Below are 23159 nucleotides of genomic sequence, written 5' to 3'. Positions count from 1 at the left end.
GAAAAAGGACATTAACAAAAATGTATGCTTCTTTCGATGGCAGATTGTGACCGTAAATGAACGGTGACCCCATTTTTTTATTTCATTTTTCTTTTAAGTATAAGATAAAGTTCATTTATAGAAAAATATAGCGAAGTCCTATATTAAATAAAAATTTCGATTTAGACCCGCGAGCCCCCTTAAACAGTCTACAAGAATAAGCAGATTTGTCTTTACAATATGTCAACCTTATAATCGTGTTAAACAGTCTTCAAGAATAGACAGATTTGTCTTTACAATATGTCAAACTCATAATCGTGTTAAACAGTCTTCAAGAATAGACAGATTTGTCTTTACAATATGTCAACCTCATAATCTTGTTAAACAGTCTTCAAGAATAGACAGATTTGTCTTTACAATATGTCAAACTCATAATCGTGTTAAACAGTCTTCAAGAATAGACAGATTTGTCTTTACAATATGTCAACCTTATAATCGTGTTAAACAGTCTTCAAGAATAGGCAGATTTGTCTTTACAATATGTCAACCTCATAATCGTGTTAAACAGTCTTCAAGAATAGGCAGATTTGTCTTTACAATATGTCAACCTCATAATCGTGTTAAACAGTCTTCAAGAATAGACAGATTTGTCTTTACAATATGTCAAACTCATAATCGTGTTAAACAGTCTTCAAGAATAGACAGATTTGTCTTTACAATATGTCAACCTTATAATCGTGTTAAACAGTCTTCAAGAATAGGCAGATTTGTCTTTACAATATGTCAACCTCATTATCGTGTTAAACAGTCTTCAAGAATAGACAGATTTGTCTTTACAATATGTCAAACTCATAATCGTGTTAAACAGTCTTCAAGAATAGACAGATTTGTCTTTACAATATGTCAAACTCATAATCGTGTTAAACAGTCTTCAAGAATAGACAGATTTGTCTTTACAATATGTCAACCTCATAATCGTGTTAAACAGTCTTCAAGAATAGACAGATTTGTCTTTACAATATGTCAAACTCATAATCTTGTTAAACAGTCTTCAAGAATAGACAGATTTGTCTTTACAATATGTCAAACTCATAATCGTGTTAAACAGTCTTCAAGAATAGACAGATTTGTCTTTACAATATGTCAACCTTATAATCGTGTTAAACAGTCTTCAAGAATAGGCAGATTTGTCTTTACAATATGTCAACCTCATAATCGTGTTAAACAGTCTTCAAGAATAGGCAGATTTGTCTTTACAATATGTCAACCTCATAATCGTGTTAAACAGTCTTCAAGAATAGACAGATTTGTCTTTACAATATGTCAAACTCATAATCGTGTTAAACAGTCTTCAAGAATAGGCAGATTTGTCTTTACAATATGTCAACCTCATAATCGTGTTAAACAGTCTACAAGAATAGACAGATTTGTCTTTACAATATGTCAAACTCATAATCTTGTTAAACAGTCTTCAAGAATAGGCAGATTTGTCTTTACAATATGTCAAACTTATAATCATGTTAAACAGTCTACAAGAAAAGGTAGATTTGTCTTTACAATATGTCAACCTTATAATCGTGTTAAACAGTCTTCAAGAATAGGCAGATTTGTCTTTACAATATGTCAACCTCATAATCGTGTTAAACAGTCTACAAGAAAAGGTAGATTTGTCTTTACAATATGTCAACCTTATAATCGTGTTAAACAGTCTTCAAGAATAGGCAGATTTGTCTTTACAATATGTCAACCTTATAATCGTGTTAAACAGTCTTCAAGAATAGGCAGATTTGTCTTTACAATATGTCAACCTCATAATCGTGTTAAACAGTCTACAAGAAAAGGTAGATTTGTCTTTACAATATGTCAACCTCATAATCGTGTTAAACAGTCTTCAAGAATAGACAGATTTGTATTTACAATATGTCAAACTCATAATCTTGTTAAACAGTCTTCAAGAATAGGCAGATTTGTCTTTACAATATGTCAAACTTATAATCATGTTAAACAGTCTACAAGAAAAGGTAGATTTGTCTTTACAATATGTCAACCTTATAATCGTGTTAAACAGTCTTCAAGAATAGGCAGATTTGTCTTTACAATATGTCAACCTCATAATCGTGTTAAACAGTCTACAAGAAAAGGTAGATTTGTCTTTACAATATGTCAACCTCATAATCGTGTTAAACAGTCTACAATAATAGGTAGATGTGTCTTTACAATATGTCAACCTCATAATCGTGTTAAACAGTCTACAAGAAAAGGTAGATGTGTCTTTACAATATGTCAACCTTATAATCGTGTTAAACAGTCTACAAGAATAGGCAGATTTGTCTTTACAATATGTCAACCTCATAATCGTGTTAAACAGTCTTCAAGAATAGGCAGATTTGTCTTTACAATATGTCAAACTCAGAATCGTGTTAAACAGTCTTCAAGAATAGACAGATTTGTCTTTACAATATGTCAACCTCATAATCGTGTAAAACAGTCTTCAAGAATAGGCAGATTTGTCTTTACAATATGTCAACCTCATAATCGTGTTAAACAGTCTACAAGAATAGACAGATTTGTCTTTACAATATGTCAACCTCATAATCGTGTTAAACAGTCTTCAAGAATAGACAGATTTGTCTTTACAATATGTCAACCTCATAATCATGTTAAACAGTCTTCAAGAATAGACAGATTTTTCTTTACAATATGTCAAACTCATAATCGTGTTAAACAGTCTTCAAGAATAGGCAGATTTGTCTTTACAATATGTCAACCTCATAATCGTGTTAAACAGTCTACAAGAAAAGGTAGATTTGTCATCACAATATGTCAACCTCATTATCGTGTTAAACAGTCTTCAAGAATAGACAGATTTGTCTTTACAATATGTCAAACTCATAATCTTGTTAAACAGTCTTCAAGAATAGGCAGATTTGTCTTTACAATATGTCAAACTTATAATCATGTTAAACAGTCTACAAGAAAAGGTAGATTTGTCTTTACAATATGTCAACCTTATAATCGTGTTAAACAGTCTTCAAGAATAGGCAGATTTGTCTTTACAATATGTCAACCTCATAATCGTGTTAAACAGTCTACAAGAAAAGGTAGATTTGTCTTTACAATATGTCAACCTTATAATCGTGTTAAACAGTCTTCAAGAATAGGCAGATTTGTCTTTACAATATGTCAACCTTATAATCGTGTTAAACAGTCTTCAGGAATAGGCAGATTTGTCTTTACAATATGTCAACCTCATAATTGTGTTAAACAGTCTACAAGAAAAGGTAGATTTGTCTTTACAATATGTCAACCTCATAATCGTGTTAAACAGTCTTCAAGAATAGACAGATTTGTCTTTACAATATGTCAAACTCATAATCTTGTTAAACAGTCTTTAAGAATAGGCAGATTTGTCTTTACAATATGTCAAACTTATAATCATGTTAAACAGTCTACAAGAAAAGGTAGATTTGTCTTTACAATATGTCAACCTTATAATCGTGTTAAACAGTCTTCAAGAATAGGCAGATTTGTCTTTACAATATGTCAACCTCATAATCGTGTTAAACAGTCTACAAGAAAAGGTAGATTTGTCTTTACAATATGTCAACCTCATAATCGTGTTAAACAGTCTACAATAATAGGTAGATGTGTCTTTACAATATGTCAACCTCATAATCGTGTTAAACAGTCTTCAAGAATAGGTAGATTTGTCTTTACAATATGTCAAACTCATAATCGTGTTAAACAGTCTACAAGAATAGGTAGATTTGTCTTTACAATATGTCAAACTCATAATCGTGTTAAACAGTCTTCAAGAATAGACAGATTTGTCTTTACAATATGTCAAACTCATAATCGTGTTAAACAGTCTACAAGAATAGGCAGATTTGTCTTTACAATATGTCAACCTCATAATCGTGTTAAACAGTCTACAAGAATAGACAGATGTGTCTTTACAATATGTCAACCTTATAATCGTGTTAAACAGTCTTCAAGAATAGGCAGATTTGTCTTTACAATATGTCAAACTCATAATCGTGTTAAACAGTCTTCAAGAATAGGCAGATTTGTCTTTACAATATGTCAACCTTATAATCGTGTTAAACAGTCTTCAAGAATAGACAGATTTGTCTTTACAATATGTCAAACTCATAATCGTGTTAAACAGTCTACAAGAATAGGCAGATTTGTCTTTACAATATGTCAACCTCATAAGCTTGTTAAACAGTCTTCAAGAATAGGTAGATTTGTCTTTACAATATGTCAACCTCATATTCGTGTTAAACAGTCTACAAGAATAGGCAGATTTGTCTTTACAATATGTCAACCTCATAATCGTGTAAAACAGTCTTCAAGAATAGGCAAATTTGTCTTTACAATATGTCAAACTCATAATCGTGTTAAACAGTCTACAAGAATAGACAGATTTGTCTTTACAATATGTCAACCTCATAATCGTGTTAAACAGTCTACAAGAATAGGTAGATTTGTCTTTACAATATGTCAACCTCATAATCGTGTAAAACAGTCTTCAAGAATAGGCAAATTTGTCTTTACAATATGTCAAACTCATAATCTTGTTAAACAGTCTTTAAGAATAGACAGATTTGTCTTTACAATATGTCAAACTCATAATCGTGTTAAACAGTCTTCAAGAATAGGTAGATTTGTCTTTACAATATGTCAAACTCATAATCGTGTTAAACAGTCTTCAAGAATAGGCAGATTTGTCTTTACAATATGTCAAACTCATAATCGTGTTAAACAGTCTACAAGAATAGACAGATTTGTCTTTACAATATGTCAACCTCATAATCGTGTTAAACAGTCTACAATAATAGGTAGATGTGTCTTTACAATATGTCAACCTCATAATCGTGTTAAACAGTCTTCAAGAATAGGTAGATTTGTCTTTACAATATGTCAAACTCATAATCGTGTTAAACAGTCTACAAGAATAGGTAGATTTGTCTTTACAATATGTCAAACTCATAATCGTGTTAAACAGTCTTCAAGAATAGACAGATTTGTCTTTACAATATGTCAAACTCATAATCTTGTTAAACAGTCTACAAGAAAAGGTAGATTTGTCTTTACAATATGTCAACCTCATAATCGTCTTAAACAGTCTTCAAGAATAGGCAGATTTGTCTTTACAATATGTCAATCTCATAATCGTGTTAAACAGTCTTCAAGAATAGGCAGATTTGTCTTTACAATATGTCAACCTCATAATCGTGTTAAACAGTCTACAAGAATAGGCAGATTTGTTTTTACAATATGTCAACCTCATAATCGTGTTAAACAGTCTACAAGAATAGGCAGATTTGTCTTTACAATATGTCAACCTCATAATCGTGTTAAACAGTCTACAAGAATAGACAGATGTGTCTTTACAATATGTCAACCTTATAATCGTGTTAAACAGTCTTCAAGAATAGGCAGATTTGTCTTTACAATATGTCAAACTCATAATCGTGTTAAACAGTCTTCAAGAATAGGCAGATTTGTCTTTACAATATGTCAACCTTATAATCGTGTTAAACAGTCTTCAAGAATAGACAGATTTGTCTTTACAATATGTCAAACTCATAATCGTGTTAAACAGTCTACAAGAATAGGCAGATTTGTCTTTACAATATGTCAACCTCATAAGCTTGTTAAACAGTCTTCAAGAATAGGTAGATTTGTCTTTACAATATGTCAACCTCATATTCGTGTTAAACAGTCTACAAGAATAGGCAGATTTGTCTTTACAATATGTCAACCTCATAATCGTGTAAAACAGTCTTCAAGAATAGGCAAATTTGTCTTTACAATATGTCAAACTCATAATCGTGTTAAACAGTCTACAAGAATAGACAGATTTGTCTTTACAATATGTCAACCTCATAATCGTGTTAAACAGTCTTCAAGAATAGGTAGATTTGTCTTTACAATATGTCAACCTCATAATCGTGTAAAACAGTCTTCAAGAATAGGCAAATTTGTCTTTACAATATGTCAAACTCATAATCTTGTTAAACAGTCTTTAAGAATAGACAGATTTGTCTTTACAATATGTCAAACTCATAATCGTGTTAAACAGTCTTCAAGAATAGGTAGATTTGTCTTTACAATATGTCAAACTCATAATCGTGTTAAACAGTCTTCAAGAATAGGCAGATTTGTCTTTACAATATGTCAAACTCATAATCGTGTTAAACAGTCTACAAGAATAGACAGATTTGTCTTTACAATATGTCAACCTCATAATCGTGTTAAACAGTCTACAAGAATAGGTAGATTTGTCTTTACAATATGTCAACCTCATAATCGTGTAAAACAGTCTTCAAGAATAGGCAAATTTGTCTTTACAATATGTCAAACTCATAATCTTGTTAAACAGTCTTCAAGAATAGACAGATTTGTCTTTACAATATGTCAAACTCATAATCGTGTTAAACAGTCTTCAAGAATAGGTAGATTTGTCTTTACAATATGTCAACCTCATAATCGTGTTAAACAGTCTACAAGAATAGGTAGATTTGTCTTTACAATATGTCAAACTCATAATCGTGTTAAACAGTCTACAAGAATATGCAGATTTGTCTTTAAAATATGTCAACCTTATAATCTTGTTAAACAGTCTTCAAGAATAGGCAGATTTGTCTTTACAATATGTCAACCTTATAATCGTGTTAAACAGTCTACAAGAATAGACAGATTGGTCTTTACAATATGTCAACCTCATAATCGTGTTAAACAGTCTTCAAGAATAGACAGATTTGTCTTTACAATATGTCAAACTCATAATCGTGTTAAACAGTCTACAATAATAGGTAGATTTGTCTTTACAATATGTCAAACTCATAATCGTGTTAAACAGTCTTCAAGAATAGACAGATTTGTCTTTACAATATGTCAAACTCATAATCGTGTTAAACAGTCTACAAGAATAGGCAGATTTGTCTTTACAATATGTCAAACTCATAATCGTGTTAAACAGTCTTCAAGAATAGACAGATTTGTCTTTACAATATGTCAAACTCATAATCGTGTTAAACAGCCTACAAGAATAGGCAGATTTGTCTTTACAATATGTCAACCTTATAATGGTGTTAAACAGTCTACAAGAATAGGCAGATTTGTCTTTACAATATGTCAACCTCATAATCGTGTTAAACAGTCTTCAAGAATAGGCAGATTTGTCTTTCCAATATATGTGAACCTTATAATCGTGTTAAACAGTCTTCAAGAATAGACAGATTTGTCTTTACAATATGTCAAACTCATAATCTTGTTAAACAGTCTACAAGAATAGACAGATTTGTCTTTACAATATGTCAACCTCATAATCGTGTTAAACAGTCTACAAGAATAGGCAGATTTGTCTTTACAATATGTCAACCTTATAATGGTGTTAAACAGTCTTCAAGAATAGACAGATTTGTCTTTACAATATGTCAAACTCATAATCGTGTTAAACAGTCTTCAAGAATAGACAGATTTTTCTTTACAATAGTTCAAACTCATAATCGTGTTAAACAGTCTTTAAGAATAGGCAGATTTATCTTTACAATATGTCAACCTCATAATCGTGTTAAACAGTCTTCAAGAATAGGCAGATTTGTCTTTCCAATATATGTGAACCTTATAATCGTGTTAAACAGTCTTCAAGAATAGACAGATTTGTCTTTACAATATGTCAAACTCATAATCGTGTTAAACAGTCTATAAGAATAGGCAGATTTGTCTTTACAATATGTCAAACTCATAATCGTGTTAAACAGTCTTCAAGAATAGACAGATTTGTCTTCACAATATGTCAAACTCATAATCGTGTTAAACAGTCTATAAGAATAGGCAGATTTGTCTTTACAATATGTCAAACTCATAATCGTGTTAAACAGTCTATAAGAATAGGCAGATTTGTCTTTACAATATGTCAAACTCATAATCGTGTTAAACAGTCTATAAGAATAGGCAGATTTGTCTTTACAATATGTCAAACTCATAATCGTGTTAAACAGTCTACAAGAATAGACAGATTTGTCTTTACAATATGTCAAACTCATAATCGTGTTAAACAGTCTTCAAGAATAGACAGATTTGTCTTTACAATATGTCAACCTTATAATCGTGTTAAACAGTCTACAAGAATAGGCAGATTTGTCTTCACAATATGTCAACCTTATAATCGTGTTAAACAGTCTTCAAGAATAGACAGATTTGTCTTTACAATATGTCAACCTCATAATCGTGTTAAACAGTCTACAAGAATAGGCAGATTTGTCTTCACAATATGTCAACCTTGTAATCGTGTTAAACAGTCTTCAAGAATAGGCAGATTTGTCTTTACAATATGTCAAACTCATAATCGTGTTAAACAGTCTTCAAGAATAGACAGATTTGTCTTTACAATATGTCAAACTCATAATCGTGTTAAACAGTCTTCAAGAATAGACAGATTTGTCTTTACAATATGTCAACCTCATAATCGTGTTAAACAGTCTACAAGAATAGACAGATTTGTCTTTACAATATGTCAAACTCATAATCGTGTTAAACAGTCTTCAAGAATAGACAGATTTGTCTTTACAATATGTCAACCTCATAATCGTGTTAAACAGTCTTCAAGAATAGACAGATTTGTCTTTACAATATGTCAACCTCATAATCGTGTTAAACAGTCTACAAGAATAGACAGATTTGTCTTTACAATATGTCAAACTCATAATCGTGTTAAACAGTCTTCAAGAATAGACAGATTTGTCTTTACAATATGTCAACCTTATAATTGTGTTAAACAGTCTACAAGAATAGGTAGATTTGTCTTTACAATATGTCAACCTCATAATCGTGTTAAACAGTCTACAAGAATAGACAGATTTGTCTTTACAATATGTCAAACTCATAATCGTGTTAAACAGTCTTCAAGAATAGACAGATTTGTCTTTACAATATGTCAAACTCATAATCGTGTTAAACAGTCTACAAGAATAGGTAGATTTGTCTTTACAATATGTCAAACTCATAATCGTGTTAAACAGTCTACAAGAATAGGTAGATGTGTCTTTACAATATGTCAACCTTATAATCGTGTTAAACAGTCTACAAGAATAGGTAGATTTGTCTTTACAATATGTCAAACTCATAATCATGTTAAACAGTCTTCAAGAATAGACAGATTTGTCTTTACAATATGTCAAACTCATAATCTTGTTAAACAGTCTTCAAGAATAGACAGATTTGTCTTTACAATATGTCAAACTCATAATCTTGTTAAACAGTCTTCAAGAATAGACAGATTTGTCTTTACAATATGTCAACCTCATAATCGTGTTAAACAGTCTACAAGAATAGGTAGATTTGTCTTTACAATATGTCAACCTCATAATCGTGTAAAACAGTCTTCAAGAATAGGCAAATTTGTCTTTACAATATGTCAAACTCATAATCTTGTTAAACAGTCTTTAAGAATAGACAGATTTGTCTTTACAATATGTCAAACTCATAATCGTGTTAAACAGTCTTCAAGAATAGGTAGATTTGTCTTTACAATATGTCAAACTCATAATCGTGTTAAACAGTCTTCAAAAATAGGCAGATTTGTCTTTACAATATGTCAAACTCATAATCGTGTTAAACAGTCTACAAGAATAGACAGATTTGTCTTTACAATATGTCAACCTCATAATCGTGTTAAACAGTCTACAAGAATAGGTAGATTTGTCTTTACAATATGTCAACCTCATAATCGTGTAAAACAGTCTTCAAGAATAGGCAAATTTGTCTTTACAATATGTCAAACTCATAATCTTGTTAAACAGTCTTCAAGAATAGACAGATTTGTCTTTACAATATGTCAAACTCATAATCGTGTTAAACAGTCTTCAAGAATAGGTAGATTTGTCTTTACAATATGTCAACCTCATAATCGTGTTAAACAGTCTACAAGAATAGGTAGATTTGTCTTTACAATATGTCAAACTCATAATCGTGTTAAACAGTCTACAAGAATATGCAGATTTGTCTTTAAAATATGTCAACCTTATAATCTTGTTAAACAGTCTTCAAGAATAGGCAGATTTGTCTTTACAATATGTCAACCTTATAATCGTGTTAAACAGTCTACAAGAATAGACAGATTGGTCTTTACAATATGTCAACCTCATAATCGTGTTAAACAGTCTTCAAGAATAGACAGATTTGTCTTTACAATATGTCAAACTCATAATCGTGTTAAACAGTCTACAATAATAGGTAGATTTGTCTTTACAATATGTCAAACTCATAATCGTGTTAAACAGTCTTCAAGAATAGACAGATTTGTCTTTACAATATGTCAAACTCATAATCGTGTTAAACAGTCTACAAGAATAGGCAGATTTGTCTTTACAATATGTCAAACTCATAATCGTGTTAAACAGTCTTCAAGAATAGACAGATTTGTCTTTACAATATGTCAAACTCATAATCGTGTTAAACAGCCTACAAGAATAGGCAGATTTGTCTTTACAATATGTCAACCTTATAATGGTGTTAAACAGTCTACAAGAATAGGCAGATTTGTCTTTACAATATGTCAACCTCATAATCGTGTTAAACAGTCTTCAAGAATAGGCAGATTTGTCTTTCCAATATATGTGAACCTTATAATCGTGTTAAACAGTCTTCAAGAATAGACAGATTTGTCTTTACAATATGTCAACCTCATAATCGTGTTAAACAGTCTACAAGAATAGGCAGATTTGTCTTCACAATATGTCAACCTTGTAATCGTGTTAAACAGTCTTCAAGAATAGGCAGATTTGTCTTTACAATATGTCAAACTCATAATCGTGTTAAACAGTCTTCAAGAATAGACAGATTTGTCTTTACAATATGTCAAACTCATAATCGTGTTAAACAGTCTTCAAGAATAGACAGATTTGTCTTTACAATATGTCAACCTCATAATCGTGTTAAACAGTCTACAAGAATAGACAGATTTGTCTTTACAATATGTCAAACTCATAATCGTGTTAAACAGTCTTCAAGAATAGACAGATTTGTCTTTACAATATGTCAACCTCATAATCGTGTTAAACAGTCTACAAGAATAGACAGATTTGTCTTTACAATATGTCAAACTCATAATCGTGTTAAACAGTCAACAAGAATAGACAGATTTGTCTTTACAATATGTCAACCTCATAATCGTGATAAACAGTCTTCAAGAATAGACAGATTTGTCTTTACAATATGTCAAACTCATAATCTTGTTAAACAGTCTTCAAGAATAGACAGATTTGTCTTTACAATATGTCAAACTCATAATCTTGTTAAACAGTCTTCAAGAATAGGCAGATTTGTCTTTACAATATGTCAAACTCATAATCGTGTAAAACTGTTTTTTACAACAGATATATAGTTTGTGTCTTTACAATATGATAATCTTTAAATCGTCCGGAACTGTCTATAACAATGGATAGGTTATGTATTTTTAATATGCCAAGCTCTAATTCGTCCAGAGTATTTCTCAACAATAAACAGGTTATGTTTTTATCATATATTACAAGCCCTAATATCCTGAAGCTAATAAATAGTCTCTACCATTACCATGATTGAAAAATTGTTTTACTCCCAATTGTGAATAACATAAAAAAAAAGTGTTTCTGCTGTATAAATCATATCAGTAGATTAAAAACACATACATTGAAAGACATGTAACACTCACAAAATATTGAGGAACACAACTTAGTTTGGAAACATATCGAAGATAAACACAAAAACAGAAAACCATACAGTATTGGTTATCGCTTGCGGTTAATGACACTAGGTCAAAGTTCTGATCATATGGGTGTCTTACTCTCACTTGTAATCGGGGGTCCTCGACAAATGAAAAACACATTTTTTCTCGGAAAATCATTCTGTCTCTACAATACTAATATTTCAATTAATGTTAGATTGAATGCGAGAAAAAAAAAACTATATCAGAAGAATAAACAGCCAGGAAAACCCACTCATAAACCTTTTCAACCGCTTTTATTCCCACAAAGCTATGTTCATACACAGTTTTGAAATATAAAACAAACGACGGGCTATAAAAAATAATAATTTCAATTATTGTGTTTATTTTTATCAACACATAGCCAAAAGACTTCTCGATTGTTTTGTCAAGCTCATTTTTGTAACATAATATTTGTAAAATATTGGGCTATAAATAACGGACTCCACGATTTATTACGAACCCGATATGTACGTATTTTGAACACAGACTCCTACCGAAGAGGCTGGGAGTCCTACCATTGTAGTTTGGAGCATATATGGGGTATGCGGCCAAGTTAATTAAATTAACGGTACCAATTTTCTTGCACCAGATGAGCATTTCGACAATACATGTCTCTTCAGTGATGCTCTTGGCCAAAATATTTGAAATCCAAATCGTATTCAAAAGATGAAGAGCTATAATCCAAAAGGTCCAAAAAGTATAGCAAAATCCGTGAAATTGAGACAGTAGCACAAAAATATTGCTCAAAGGATTTCAAATTCCATAAATATTTATCCAAGGAACCCATGATCTTTTTGGTGAAGTTGAAATCATCTCTTCGTAAATTTCACGGACGCCATCACGAGTTGGTTGACCGTTATGGAATACATGTTTTTCTCTGACTGTTTATGACGTCTTTATACTAAATCTATTGGAAATGGATGTGTACGGATTGATAATTTAGTCTTAGATGCATGATTTTTTTATTACTTGTTAGTGGCTTTGAACTAGCTGTCAGATAACTTCGAGTACTCTCAGATCTGTTCCTACTGTCTTTTTGTTGTCGGGATGTATAAGTACCCGGCCACGTCTACTTGTATTTTTGTCCATCTGATCAGTTAAGCCTTTTTCAACTGGTTTTTATTGTTCGTTCTTATGTTGTACTGTTATACCACTGTCCCAGGTTAGGGGAGGGTTGGGATCCCGCTAACATGTTTAACCCCGCCACATTATTCATGTATGTGCCTGTCCCAAGTCAGGAGCCTGTAATTCAGTGGTTGCCGTTTGTTTATGTGTTACATATTTGGTTTTTCGTTCATTTTTTATATAAATAAGGACGTTAGTTTTCTCGTTTGAATTGTTTTACATTGTCATATCGGGGTCTTTTATAGCTGACTATGCGGTATGGGCTTTGCTCATTGTTGAAGGCCGTACGGTGACCTATAGTTGTTAATGTATGTGTCATTTTGGTCTCTTGTGGACAGTTGTCTCATTGGCTATCATACCACATCTTCTTTTTTATATTCACAAATGATATCTGATATGTTCCTTACGTCGTAATTACAATCCCCTTCCCTTTCATAAAATGTGACCTACCGAAATAGACTATTTACCGGATTTGTTATCTCATAAGCAACACGACGGGTGCCACATTTGGAGCAGGATATGCTTACCCTTCCGGAGCACCTGAGTTCACCCCTGGTTTATGCTGGGGTTCGTGTTGTTTATTCTTTCGGTTTCTGTGTTGTGTGGTGTGTGCTATTGTTTGTCTGTTTGTCCTTTTCATTTTTTGACATGGCGTTGTCAGTTTATTTTCGATTTATGAGTTTGACTGTCCTTCTAGTATCTTTCGTCCCTCTTTTCTTTAATCATGAGAATTAACTCCAACGAGGAAAAAGCTAGGTTAGTTTGCAAATCCTAGAACATGTGCTATTACCTAACAAAATACCTCAAATGTTTCTCGATAGATTCAACTAAATTGAATTTAGTTGAATATATATATAGATATATAAATGAAAAATCAGAAGAGTTTAATTCTTCTGATTTTTTATTTATAAATGCTTTTCGGTTAAAATTTTATCAACTGAATACCATGGACATAACACAAACACTTTTTGTGTCATTATTGCAGATTGTTGGGTAGTGTAATGGTTGTTTGTTGCGTCATGTACGTTTATGCATGAAGTAAGGCAAAAGTGTGTGGTTTTTCTTTACTATGTTCACTTGCTGGGAGCTTGGCGATGGTCTGAGCTATAAAAAATACCAAAAAAATCTTTTGAGATGGAAAGTTATTGGATATTGGAGATGACATAACGTTTTTTTGTTATATGATTCTTATTTATTACTAAATGCTTAAAAAATATATAGTAATACGTATTTTGCCAGATACAATAATGGAAAAAAAAATGATTTTGATTTATATAATTGGGCAGTAATGAATACCATATTTGTGTTAATGATCTTGCAAAATAGGTCCGTTGTGTATTTTTAACATAATGTTCTGTGCTAAAAATGTGATTATAGAGAAAAAAGAAGATGTTAAATCATGAACAAAAAAAATCATTTAGTGACAATTATAAGTGGAGAAAAAATGTAATCATTCTATATATTTAATTATAACTCAACAACACAATTTTGTATATGCCACTAATAAAGTTTACTTAATTGTAAGCTTTATAAGCCATTCCAGCAGGGTAACCGTATCCGTCAATATCTTTGTTACCGTAAACCCATAAACCAAATCGAACTTTCTTTTTATGTTCTATGTGATGATACCCTGCCGATATAGGCAGACTGAAAGTGCTTACATTATTCATCCCTTCAGAAATGTTAAAAACACTACTTCGATTATTGAAAGAATTTCCATCCAGCAAAAATCCATTAATAGCATCGCTCTGCACCGTTATGCTTATGAAGCTGTCAAACCCGTATGGTACTACGAAATCATATTCATAAAGATATTGATTTACACCCAGAATCGTCATCATAAAAGGATCTCCTTTTCCTCTACTTAACCCATGCGGATATGACGTGACAAGTATGTCATCAGATGATGAAATAAAAGAGATCGTGTTGTAATAAAAATCGAAGAAATCTCTTGCGTTAATGGTTTTTGATATTGTCTTGTTACCAGTTTTAATGGTTAAATTCGTACTGTTTATTACCTGTATACGTACAGTGTTGTTCAAACGTGTCGATATATAAGGAGTTATGAACATATCATCTAGTTGATCAGTAGGTATAACTGATTCTATAAATGGATTACAACTACCCGCTCGAATATTGTCTGGTACTGCAAAATTACACTGGTTACCACTGACAACAATGACTGGTTTAGATGATGTTACCAATGTTCCTGATAGGTCTGATGTAGTTGATAACTGAAATGTGTCATACTTGTTTATCATTATTCTTATCGTATCGTTGTTACTATACTGCTTGTTGTCATATGTTACAGATCCACTTTTCAAGTTCAAATATATACTGACAACTGTATTATGATAAACTGGTGTAAGTGCTAGCATATTTTTATATCTAGTAAGAAATGCAGGTAGAGTTGATATAATGTATTTGGTAGAGGCAAATCTCGTAGGCATTGATGAATATCCCCCTGAGACTTGGTACCGGTAGAAAAATCCGTAAACATTTATTCCTTTATCTGAGTGAAGTTCTACGCCAGCCATATGTATTCCATCAGACGGTAGAACACTTTTACTCAGATTATATTCTGTATTACTTTTGTCCATAGTGATAGTCTGAATTTTGTTCTCGTTGAAATAACGAATTGAAAGACGTGTTGTATTTTCTGATGCTACCAAAATTTTCGGCGTTGTCGGGAAAACAGAAATTCCTTCTTGAAAAATTACCATGAAACTTGTGTCTTTTCCACCTGTATAAAATATATAAGTTAATACACTTTGTAATAAATATTTGCAAAAAGTGCTTCCAGAGAAAACTAAGAATTTTGGTTATACATAATTCATACTCGAGTCTTAAAAGTATATTTTGAATTTAATAATAAAATAAATCAAATATACTTCCAATAACTAGGGTTTCAAGTACATTGTCTACCATCCAACAACGAAAAGGATTCGAACAAGAACTGGTGACAATGAGCAAAACTCATATGACATTTATTGGATAATACTACATATAGGCTGTTGTCTGCTTTATGGTCGAGTTGTTGTATCCCTTTTACAGTCCTCATTTCCATTCTCAATTTGATAGTTATCCACGTGAATATTACAAAAGCACATCAGATACATATATTATGACAGACTGCAACCCGAACAGGCACATATCAATGGTGTCGGGATAAACATATAACCTTATTTTGATGTGTTGTTTAGTGCATGCTTTTCTACAAGGACATTATATACAATGTAAAACTAGACACTTCATATGATTGATTGATGATTGTATATTGTCCCGTGGAAGAAAATATTTCAAACATATTTCGAGTGAATACACATTTCAATACCATTTGGAAAAGCTAAACATTGTGAAAGTGCAGGCAGGACAGTTTTATATTACACGATTTCTTGGGGCATTTATAATAAGTACTGAAAGTCTTGAGCATGGGGGCATTACAGAAGTAAATTTTTAATAAATGGAAATCAAACATGTATTCTTTATTCAAAAAATTCGAGGAACAAGACTTTTATAATTCATATGATTTTCATTAAACATTTGTCATTGTATAGAGATTAGATAAAAAGGAAAGGACACAAAGGGATCGATTACCCATTAGAATGAGAAAATAGGCACAAATTCAAAATATAATGAAATAATCAAAGTTAAACAATGGCAGTATAAATACACTAGCTAGCAGGCGAGTGACTCTCAGCCAAAAACCATATTTTTGTTTATTAAATTTACTTTGTTTTACTAACAAAATAACAAAAGCATGATTTCAAATAGCAACTAAGTTGCGTGTATAACCAAAATTAAAAAAAAATAATTACCATGTATTACGTTATGTATTCACCTCATACAACAACGACTAGTTCATATGAAGTATTTTATTTCTTGAATAGTGAAGAATAACTCATTGCACAAATTTCTGGCGTCAGGAATTAAAGACAGCTCATTCCTACGGAAGCAACGACAAAATTGATGTGCTTTTTTCTTTTCGAGCAATCGAAAACATACAAAACATGTTCGAAAGCTTTAAAGCTAGGTTCACATTGCCGATCAGACCAACTCGACCAATCTCGATCAAGACAAATTAAGCGATCGGGAGACTGGTCTGACTCAATCGATAAGAATATTCGGGGCGATCTACCTTGGTTTTCATCGATCTGACTTTCTACCTGCGAGTTTTTGACATGTCAAAAACATTCGAGTAAGGATCGAGAAGCCAGTCACTCGATAAAGATCAATAAATTGTCGCGTAGCGGTCGATTAGATCGGTAAAGGATCGTGTTGAGATCGAGTTTGGTCGGAATACAAATAGTTTATCGATCATTACTCGATCATTTCGATCTTTAATGGATCGCTTCATGATCGTAGCGAATTCTATTATTTTTTTCATCCCAGACCAACTCGACCATACATGATCTCTATGCGACCACATTCGACCACTTTTCGATATCTACTCGGCCATATACGAGTAAACATGACTGCTACACGATTCTATAAAAAGGTGTGCAGCTCTGATGAACTCTCATGACTTTGCTTCTTCAACAATTTATTGTCACTATTTATTTTTAACTGTACACAAACCCTTCCATGAACAGTACGCGTTGGTACTTTTGCAAGGAGGGATAAAGTTTTAAAAGAGAGACTAAAGATATCAAAAGAACAATCAAACTAAAAGGTCAAAAACAAACCGACACAGCCAAAACGAAAAACGGAGCGGATGAGAATACAAACAGCAGTACACATTACACAACATAGAAAACTAAAAACTTAGCAACACGAAACACAATAAAACCTTGGATGATCTCCGGTGTTTCGGAAGGAAAGTAGATCCTGCATTTTGGTCCAAAGGATATGTCAAATATGAAAGTAAGTGTGCATCAAAATTATTTCTAAGACAGCTGATGACTCCTTTAACCTTCAGAGTTAGTTTTTAAGAACATCAATATTATATTTTACTTGTTTAATTTAATGGGCTATTTTTGATTGACTGTCCGTATTTTCCGCCTGTCCAGAAATTGTTGTATAAAAATAAGAAGATGTGGTATAATTGCCAATGAGACAACTTTCAACAAGACACCATATGACATAGAAATTAACAAGTATATGTCACCGTACGGTCGAATATTTAAAAACACTTTTTTTCATACGCTTTTTGACGCAGTTTTATAAAACAAAAATGGACGAGAGACAAATGCTTTTAATTTTAATTCATGATAGATATATGTAAACAATTTCAGAAAAGATATCCTTTAGGGGATTATTTTATTTTTGGCCAAATTTCTGGGAAAATATGTGACATCTTTACCCTATTTTTGCAATAAAACGCACTTCTGACGTATTAAAATTTAAACTTGGTGCCTTTTGTTAGCTCATATTCGTGTGTTTCTTTTGTCAAATATGTTCTCCTATTTATTTGTATTGTAGTCCTGTAATGTTGTGTTGTCATTTAAATGTTGTATTAACATGGACATTAAAGCGGGAAGTTTGACATGCTACAAAACCAGGTTCAACTCACCATTGTTTTCTTTTAAAAAATGTCCTGTACCACGTCAGGCATATGGCAAGTGTTACATTATAGTTCGTTTCTGTGTGTGTTACATTTTAACGTTGTGTTTCCTTTGTGTCGTTTGTTTCCTCTTATATTTGAGTGTGAATTCAAATTATTATAAGACGTGTCATGGTACTTTTCTATCCCCAATTCATTATATCCAGTTTCGAAGTTATATTTGGTATTCTAATCAGATTTTGTTTAATGCTTGATTCGTTTCTGTGTGTGTTACATTTTAATGTTGTATCGTCATTTTCCATTTATATTTAATGCGTTTCCCTCGGTTCTGGTTTGTGACCCGGATTTCTTTGTTTCTATCGATTTTTGAGTTTTGAACATCTGTATACTACTGTTACCTTTATCTGTAAACAATTTGTGCAGAAGAAATACATGACCTTTTAAATTAAAACAAAATCTCTTGTCGTTTTGTGAACCGTCATCAAACTAATTGCATCCTAGTTCTAAACCTCAAGAGGGTATAAAAGAGGGACGAAAGATACCAGAGGGACAGTCAATCTCATAAATCAAAAATAAACTGACAACACCATGGCTAAAAATAAAAAGGACAAACAGACAAACAATAGTACACATGACACAATATAAAAAACTAAAGAATAAACAACACGAACCCATAACAACCTAAACCGTTACAATACAGAACGTCGTTTTCAATCTTCCAAAATGCTGTTGTTCATTGTTCCGATTTTTATCCTGAGATCACCCCTCATTGTTGTTGGGGTTCGTGTTGCTCAGTCTTTCTTCATTGTCTTTTTGTTTACTTATGTTTGTTTGTTTGTCCGTTTGGTTTTTTTTTTTCTTTTGTAGCAATGGCGTTATCACTTCGTCTTTGATCTTACAGTTTGAATGTCCCTCTGGTATCTTTCAATCCTTTTATATAGTTTTTCTAGTTATGTTCTGTTTTTTATATATCTCTGCATAATGAATATATTATCTTTTTGGCTAATAAAGAATCACACATAAGTGTTTTAAATGTAAATAACATACTTTGAACCTACCTAAAAATCTTGAAATTCACAATAAAATTTGGAACTCCAACTTATATCCCTAAATAGTGTAGCCCTCCTTCTATATGATTGCAAATTAACTACACTTTTTGGATTTGTTTTATTTAATCTCAATGATCGAAAAATCCATTTGTAAACCTACTTATTTATATATGATAACTTCAGCCATGTTTACAACATATAAACTCCCTGGATAACCGAATTATCTATTCTACAATGTTACAACTAATGCCTTCATTATCATGTTGTATTTAAACAAACCGTTTTTAAATCTAGCAAAATAAACTCCTAACCACGGTGTATAAACGACAGTACTATACATTAAGAATAGATGTGTCAAAGCGACATATATGACCCCGTCTCAAAAAGTTGAAAAATCTGCAATTTCAATTACACATGTGGACACAAACATGAAGGTAGTCTTACATTTAAAAAAATCAGCTCAAAATCTGGAGGCGTAAAAAAAGTCCGTATAACTAAGATTTTAAACAATTTTCAAAGTTGGAAACCTTTAATATTGGTAAAAATTAGCGTAGCGGAACGAAACTTTAACTTGATCTGTAACTCATCATGGTTAGCATACATACCAAATATCAAAAAATCAACCCAATATCTGAAAGCATTTAGAAAAAAGGTTCGTATAACTGTGATTTTCAAAAAAAAATTAAGTCCAAAGCCCTAAATTACAGCATAAATTAGCCGAGCAGAGCGAAACTTAAACCTGATCTGTAACTCATCCTGGTTAACTCACATGCCAAAAATCATCACAATATCTGAAAGCATTAAAAAAAAAGTCCGTATAACTGTGATTTTCAACATTTTATCAAAGTCTAAAACCCGTAATTTCGGCAAGAAATAGCGGAGCGGAACGAAACTTAAACTTGATCTGTAGGCGTTTAGAAAAACTCCGTATTATGGTTTGTTGTGGAATCACGGAGTGACGGAATAACAGAAAGACAGAATAACGGACAAGGACTAACAATTCAGAGAACCAAACTATTCATAAACGACATAACTCCTTACTTAACGGTAATTATTATAACACAAGAATTGATACCTAAACCTGTCGAAAAGCCGCTAGTTATTTATGTAATTCTCTTAATAATTTAACAATACAATTTTAAGTCTTAAAACCACGTTAAAAATGCGTATTCATAACTTGTTAAATAATAATTTTTCTTCCGACGTATTCAAACTCAAGTACTTGAAGACTTCATATGTGTTAATGTGTCCTGCGTTGAAAATAATTCTGACAACTAGAGTATATATAGATATAGGGATACAATAATCCTTTTTGTGGTCTGAACGTTCCTGATCCAGTTGAATTAGTACACAAATAAAAAGTAAACCCAGACTTGAGCTTTGGGCCCACCGAATTAATTTTGTTTATAAATTTAATATCTTACCTGAATATTCACATTGTTTACCGAAGAATCCATTTGTACAGACGCATATGCATTCATTATTAGTTTTTTTATAGATTCCACCATTGTAACACGTTGTATGAGTATCTGGAATAAATTAAATCATCTTTTTTAAAGTATTGAACTAAATTGCACTAATACAAATGTGTTAATATCATGAATGTACGTGTAAATATGATATAAAGTTGATATGAACACGTATTAAAGATAAATTACTTTTCTCTAAACGAGGGGAATAAAAAACTTATTTTCATTTAGATAAATTACAAAAGAAATGGTTGGACATACTTTTGTTTTTATTGCTGATTTCTTCTCCTATTGAAGATACTTGACGTTCAGTAACTAATCAATCAATCTTTGATCATAACATGTTTTCTTCAAGTAGAACTTGTGAAGGAATGAGCATAGTCATTTATCTTCATACACTTGTTAAACCAGTTTTCGACGTAAGGTAATACTTTATCTATTGTTTTTCAGAAATTTCATTTCCTTGTACAAGACTGTATTAAAACCAGTTGGAGCATATAAACTATGAACGTATAAGACTGTCTCAAATACATGACTAAGTCATCTAACCAACAAGACATAACCGGGAAAAACACATATACATTAATTAATTATATAAATAGACCAATAAACATTCACCACCAAAGGATACCAATGAACCCTTACACTCATACAATACAATACAACACAATATGTTTTGTTTCAAAAACACTCCGTCACATTGACATGTGAAACTAGAGGTTAATTACAAAATACAATCACATACAAATAAAGAAATAAATAAAACAATGATGGGGATATTGCATATTCAGTTTGGTTTACAGCCTTGCATATATAGATTTGTAAAAGTTTTATGTTTTACGAAATTCAAATAAATCTAGAATTTCCGAATGTTAGAGTTTGACCTCTGCGATCGTATCAGGCTGCGCTCAGCAAAGCATTTTATTTTTCTAAATTCAATCTTTTCTTTTAGATCAATTGATGAAATGACCCCCACACACATGGGATATAAAGACAAACGCAGTGTGTATGGTGTAAATGTATTTACGGGGGAGAAAAGGACAAGATAAGTGGAGGTAAAGCAACCAACAATCAATCAATCAATAAGTGGAGGTATGTATAAAATACACTTTTACCTATTCCGACACTCAAAAACTCACAAATGAACAATCATACGTTTTAATTCATACTTCACCTTTATGTGGGAATAGGAATAATCAATTTGAGAGGTTTGCCGATCTTTCCTCCTAAATATGAAAACAGAGTTCGATAAGATAGACGTAAGAAACAAAGACATTATATGTAATTGTTCATTGTGTTGATTCATATATACCTAGGTTAGTACTCTCTCCGTTTTCACTCTCCCGCAGTTTCGTCCCATTTTGCTTTTCAATTGCTGTCAATCTCATATCAATATCCGCTAATTTCTGTCGTAGCGGAACTAAATTAGAAAATAAAAACTTTAAATTTCAAGCCGCGACAACTTTAACTTAGATTTTCTTTCAAAGGTAAAATTAATGGTGATACATTAAAATAAATTAAGATATCATAAAAAAAATATTGTTTCTTTCTCGATTATTTGTTATAAGATGACACACATATTTTAGTCATGTTTGAGAAGATGTTGTTTGAGTTCAGACTACAAATTTCGATTGAAATTAGCGATTCAGTGTTTAAGCTATTGTCCATGCTGCAAAATCATAGAGAAACCTGCACGAGAAACAAAATCCTATTTATGTCTGTCCTACCTATTACAATAAAATAGATAACTGTCAGTATAATTCCAGTTGTCAACATATTTATTGTTAGTGCAAGGCAATTAGTTTTTATCCATTTTTTCCACAACAGAACTACCACATGGTCATTTTTTATTTTCTTCTCCTCCATCTTCAAGTCGTCGTATCTATGGTCATCATCTTCTCTTTTGATTTCTTCGTAAACCTGCATTTGTATTTCAGCCATTTTTATTTATTTACGAATTTTATACTACACTTGACATTAAACTAGTTAATGACTTCTACTTGTGATGGTCCTATTAATTTATAATACATATAAGGAAGTATTATACGAAAGAAAATGAACACGTGACAATCATTCGTCAATTTGGATGTAAACATACTGAATTCGTTTAATTGTCATGGTTACTGTCTGTGTCAAGATTTGTCAGTTCTTCGTCTTCCAGTAAGACTTTCCTACCACATGTTTTAGATTGCGCGCATGAAAATAATTTTAAATTTAATAACAAAAAACAAAAACTGGGTAACATTTATATACAGGTACAAATAAAAACATGTCATTTA

General features: G+C 31.7%; 1 protein-coding gene across 1 annotated transcript; it reads right to left on the bottom strand.

Moving 5' to 3' along the window:
* Nucleotides 1-14373: 14373 nt before the first annotated feature.
* Nucleotides 14374-22879, bottom strand: LOC139492963 (IgGFc-binding protein-like). Its single transcript, XM_071281112.1, has 4 exons — nt 22608-22879; nt 22193-22300; nt 20836-20940; nt 14374-15602 (listed from the first exon to the last, which is right to left on the bottom strand). Exons 1-4 carry the CDS (start codon nt 22819-22821, stop codon nt 14374-14376), a joined length of 1656 nt encoding a protein of 551 aa, XP_071137213.1. The 5' UTR covers nt 22822-22879.
* Between the last annotated feature and the right edge of the window lie 280 nt (nt 22880-23159).

The sequence above is a fragment of the Mytilus edulis genome, chromosome 10 (genome assembly GCF_963676685.1).
Source record: "Mytilus edulis chromosome 10, xbMytEdul2.2, whole genome shotgun sequence".
Lineage (NCBI taxonomy): Eukaryota > Metazoa > Mollusca > Bivalvia > Mytilida > Mytilidae > Mytilus > Mytilus edulis.
Note: the sequence above shows the minus strand (reverse complement) of the source record. Positions and strands in the feature narration are given on the sequence as shown.

Excerpts from the sequence above, each read along its gene's own strand:
- LOC139492963 (XM_071281112.1), bottom strand. The coding sequence starts at position 22,821 with ATGGCTGAAATACAAATGCAGGTTTACGAAGAAATCAAAAGAGAAGAT. Across the intron at positions 22,301-22,607 it reads TATCTATTTTATTGTAATAG|TTCCGCTACGACAGAAATTA; the intron begins GTAGGACAGACA and ends TTTCTAATTTAG. Across the intron at positions 15,603-20,835 it reads TAAACAATGTGAATATTCAG|GTGGAAAAGACACAAGTTTC; the intron begins GTAAGATATTAA and ends TATTTTATACAG.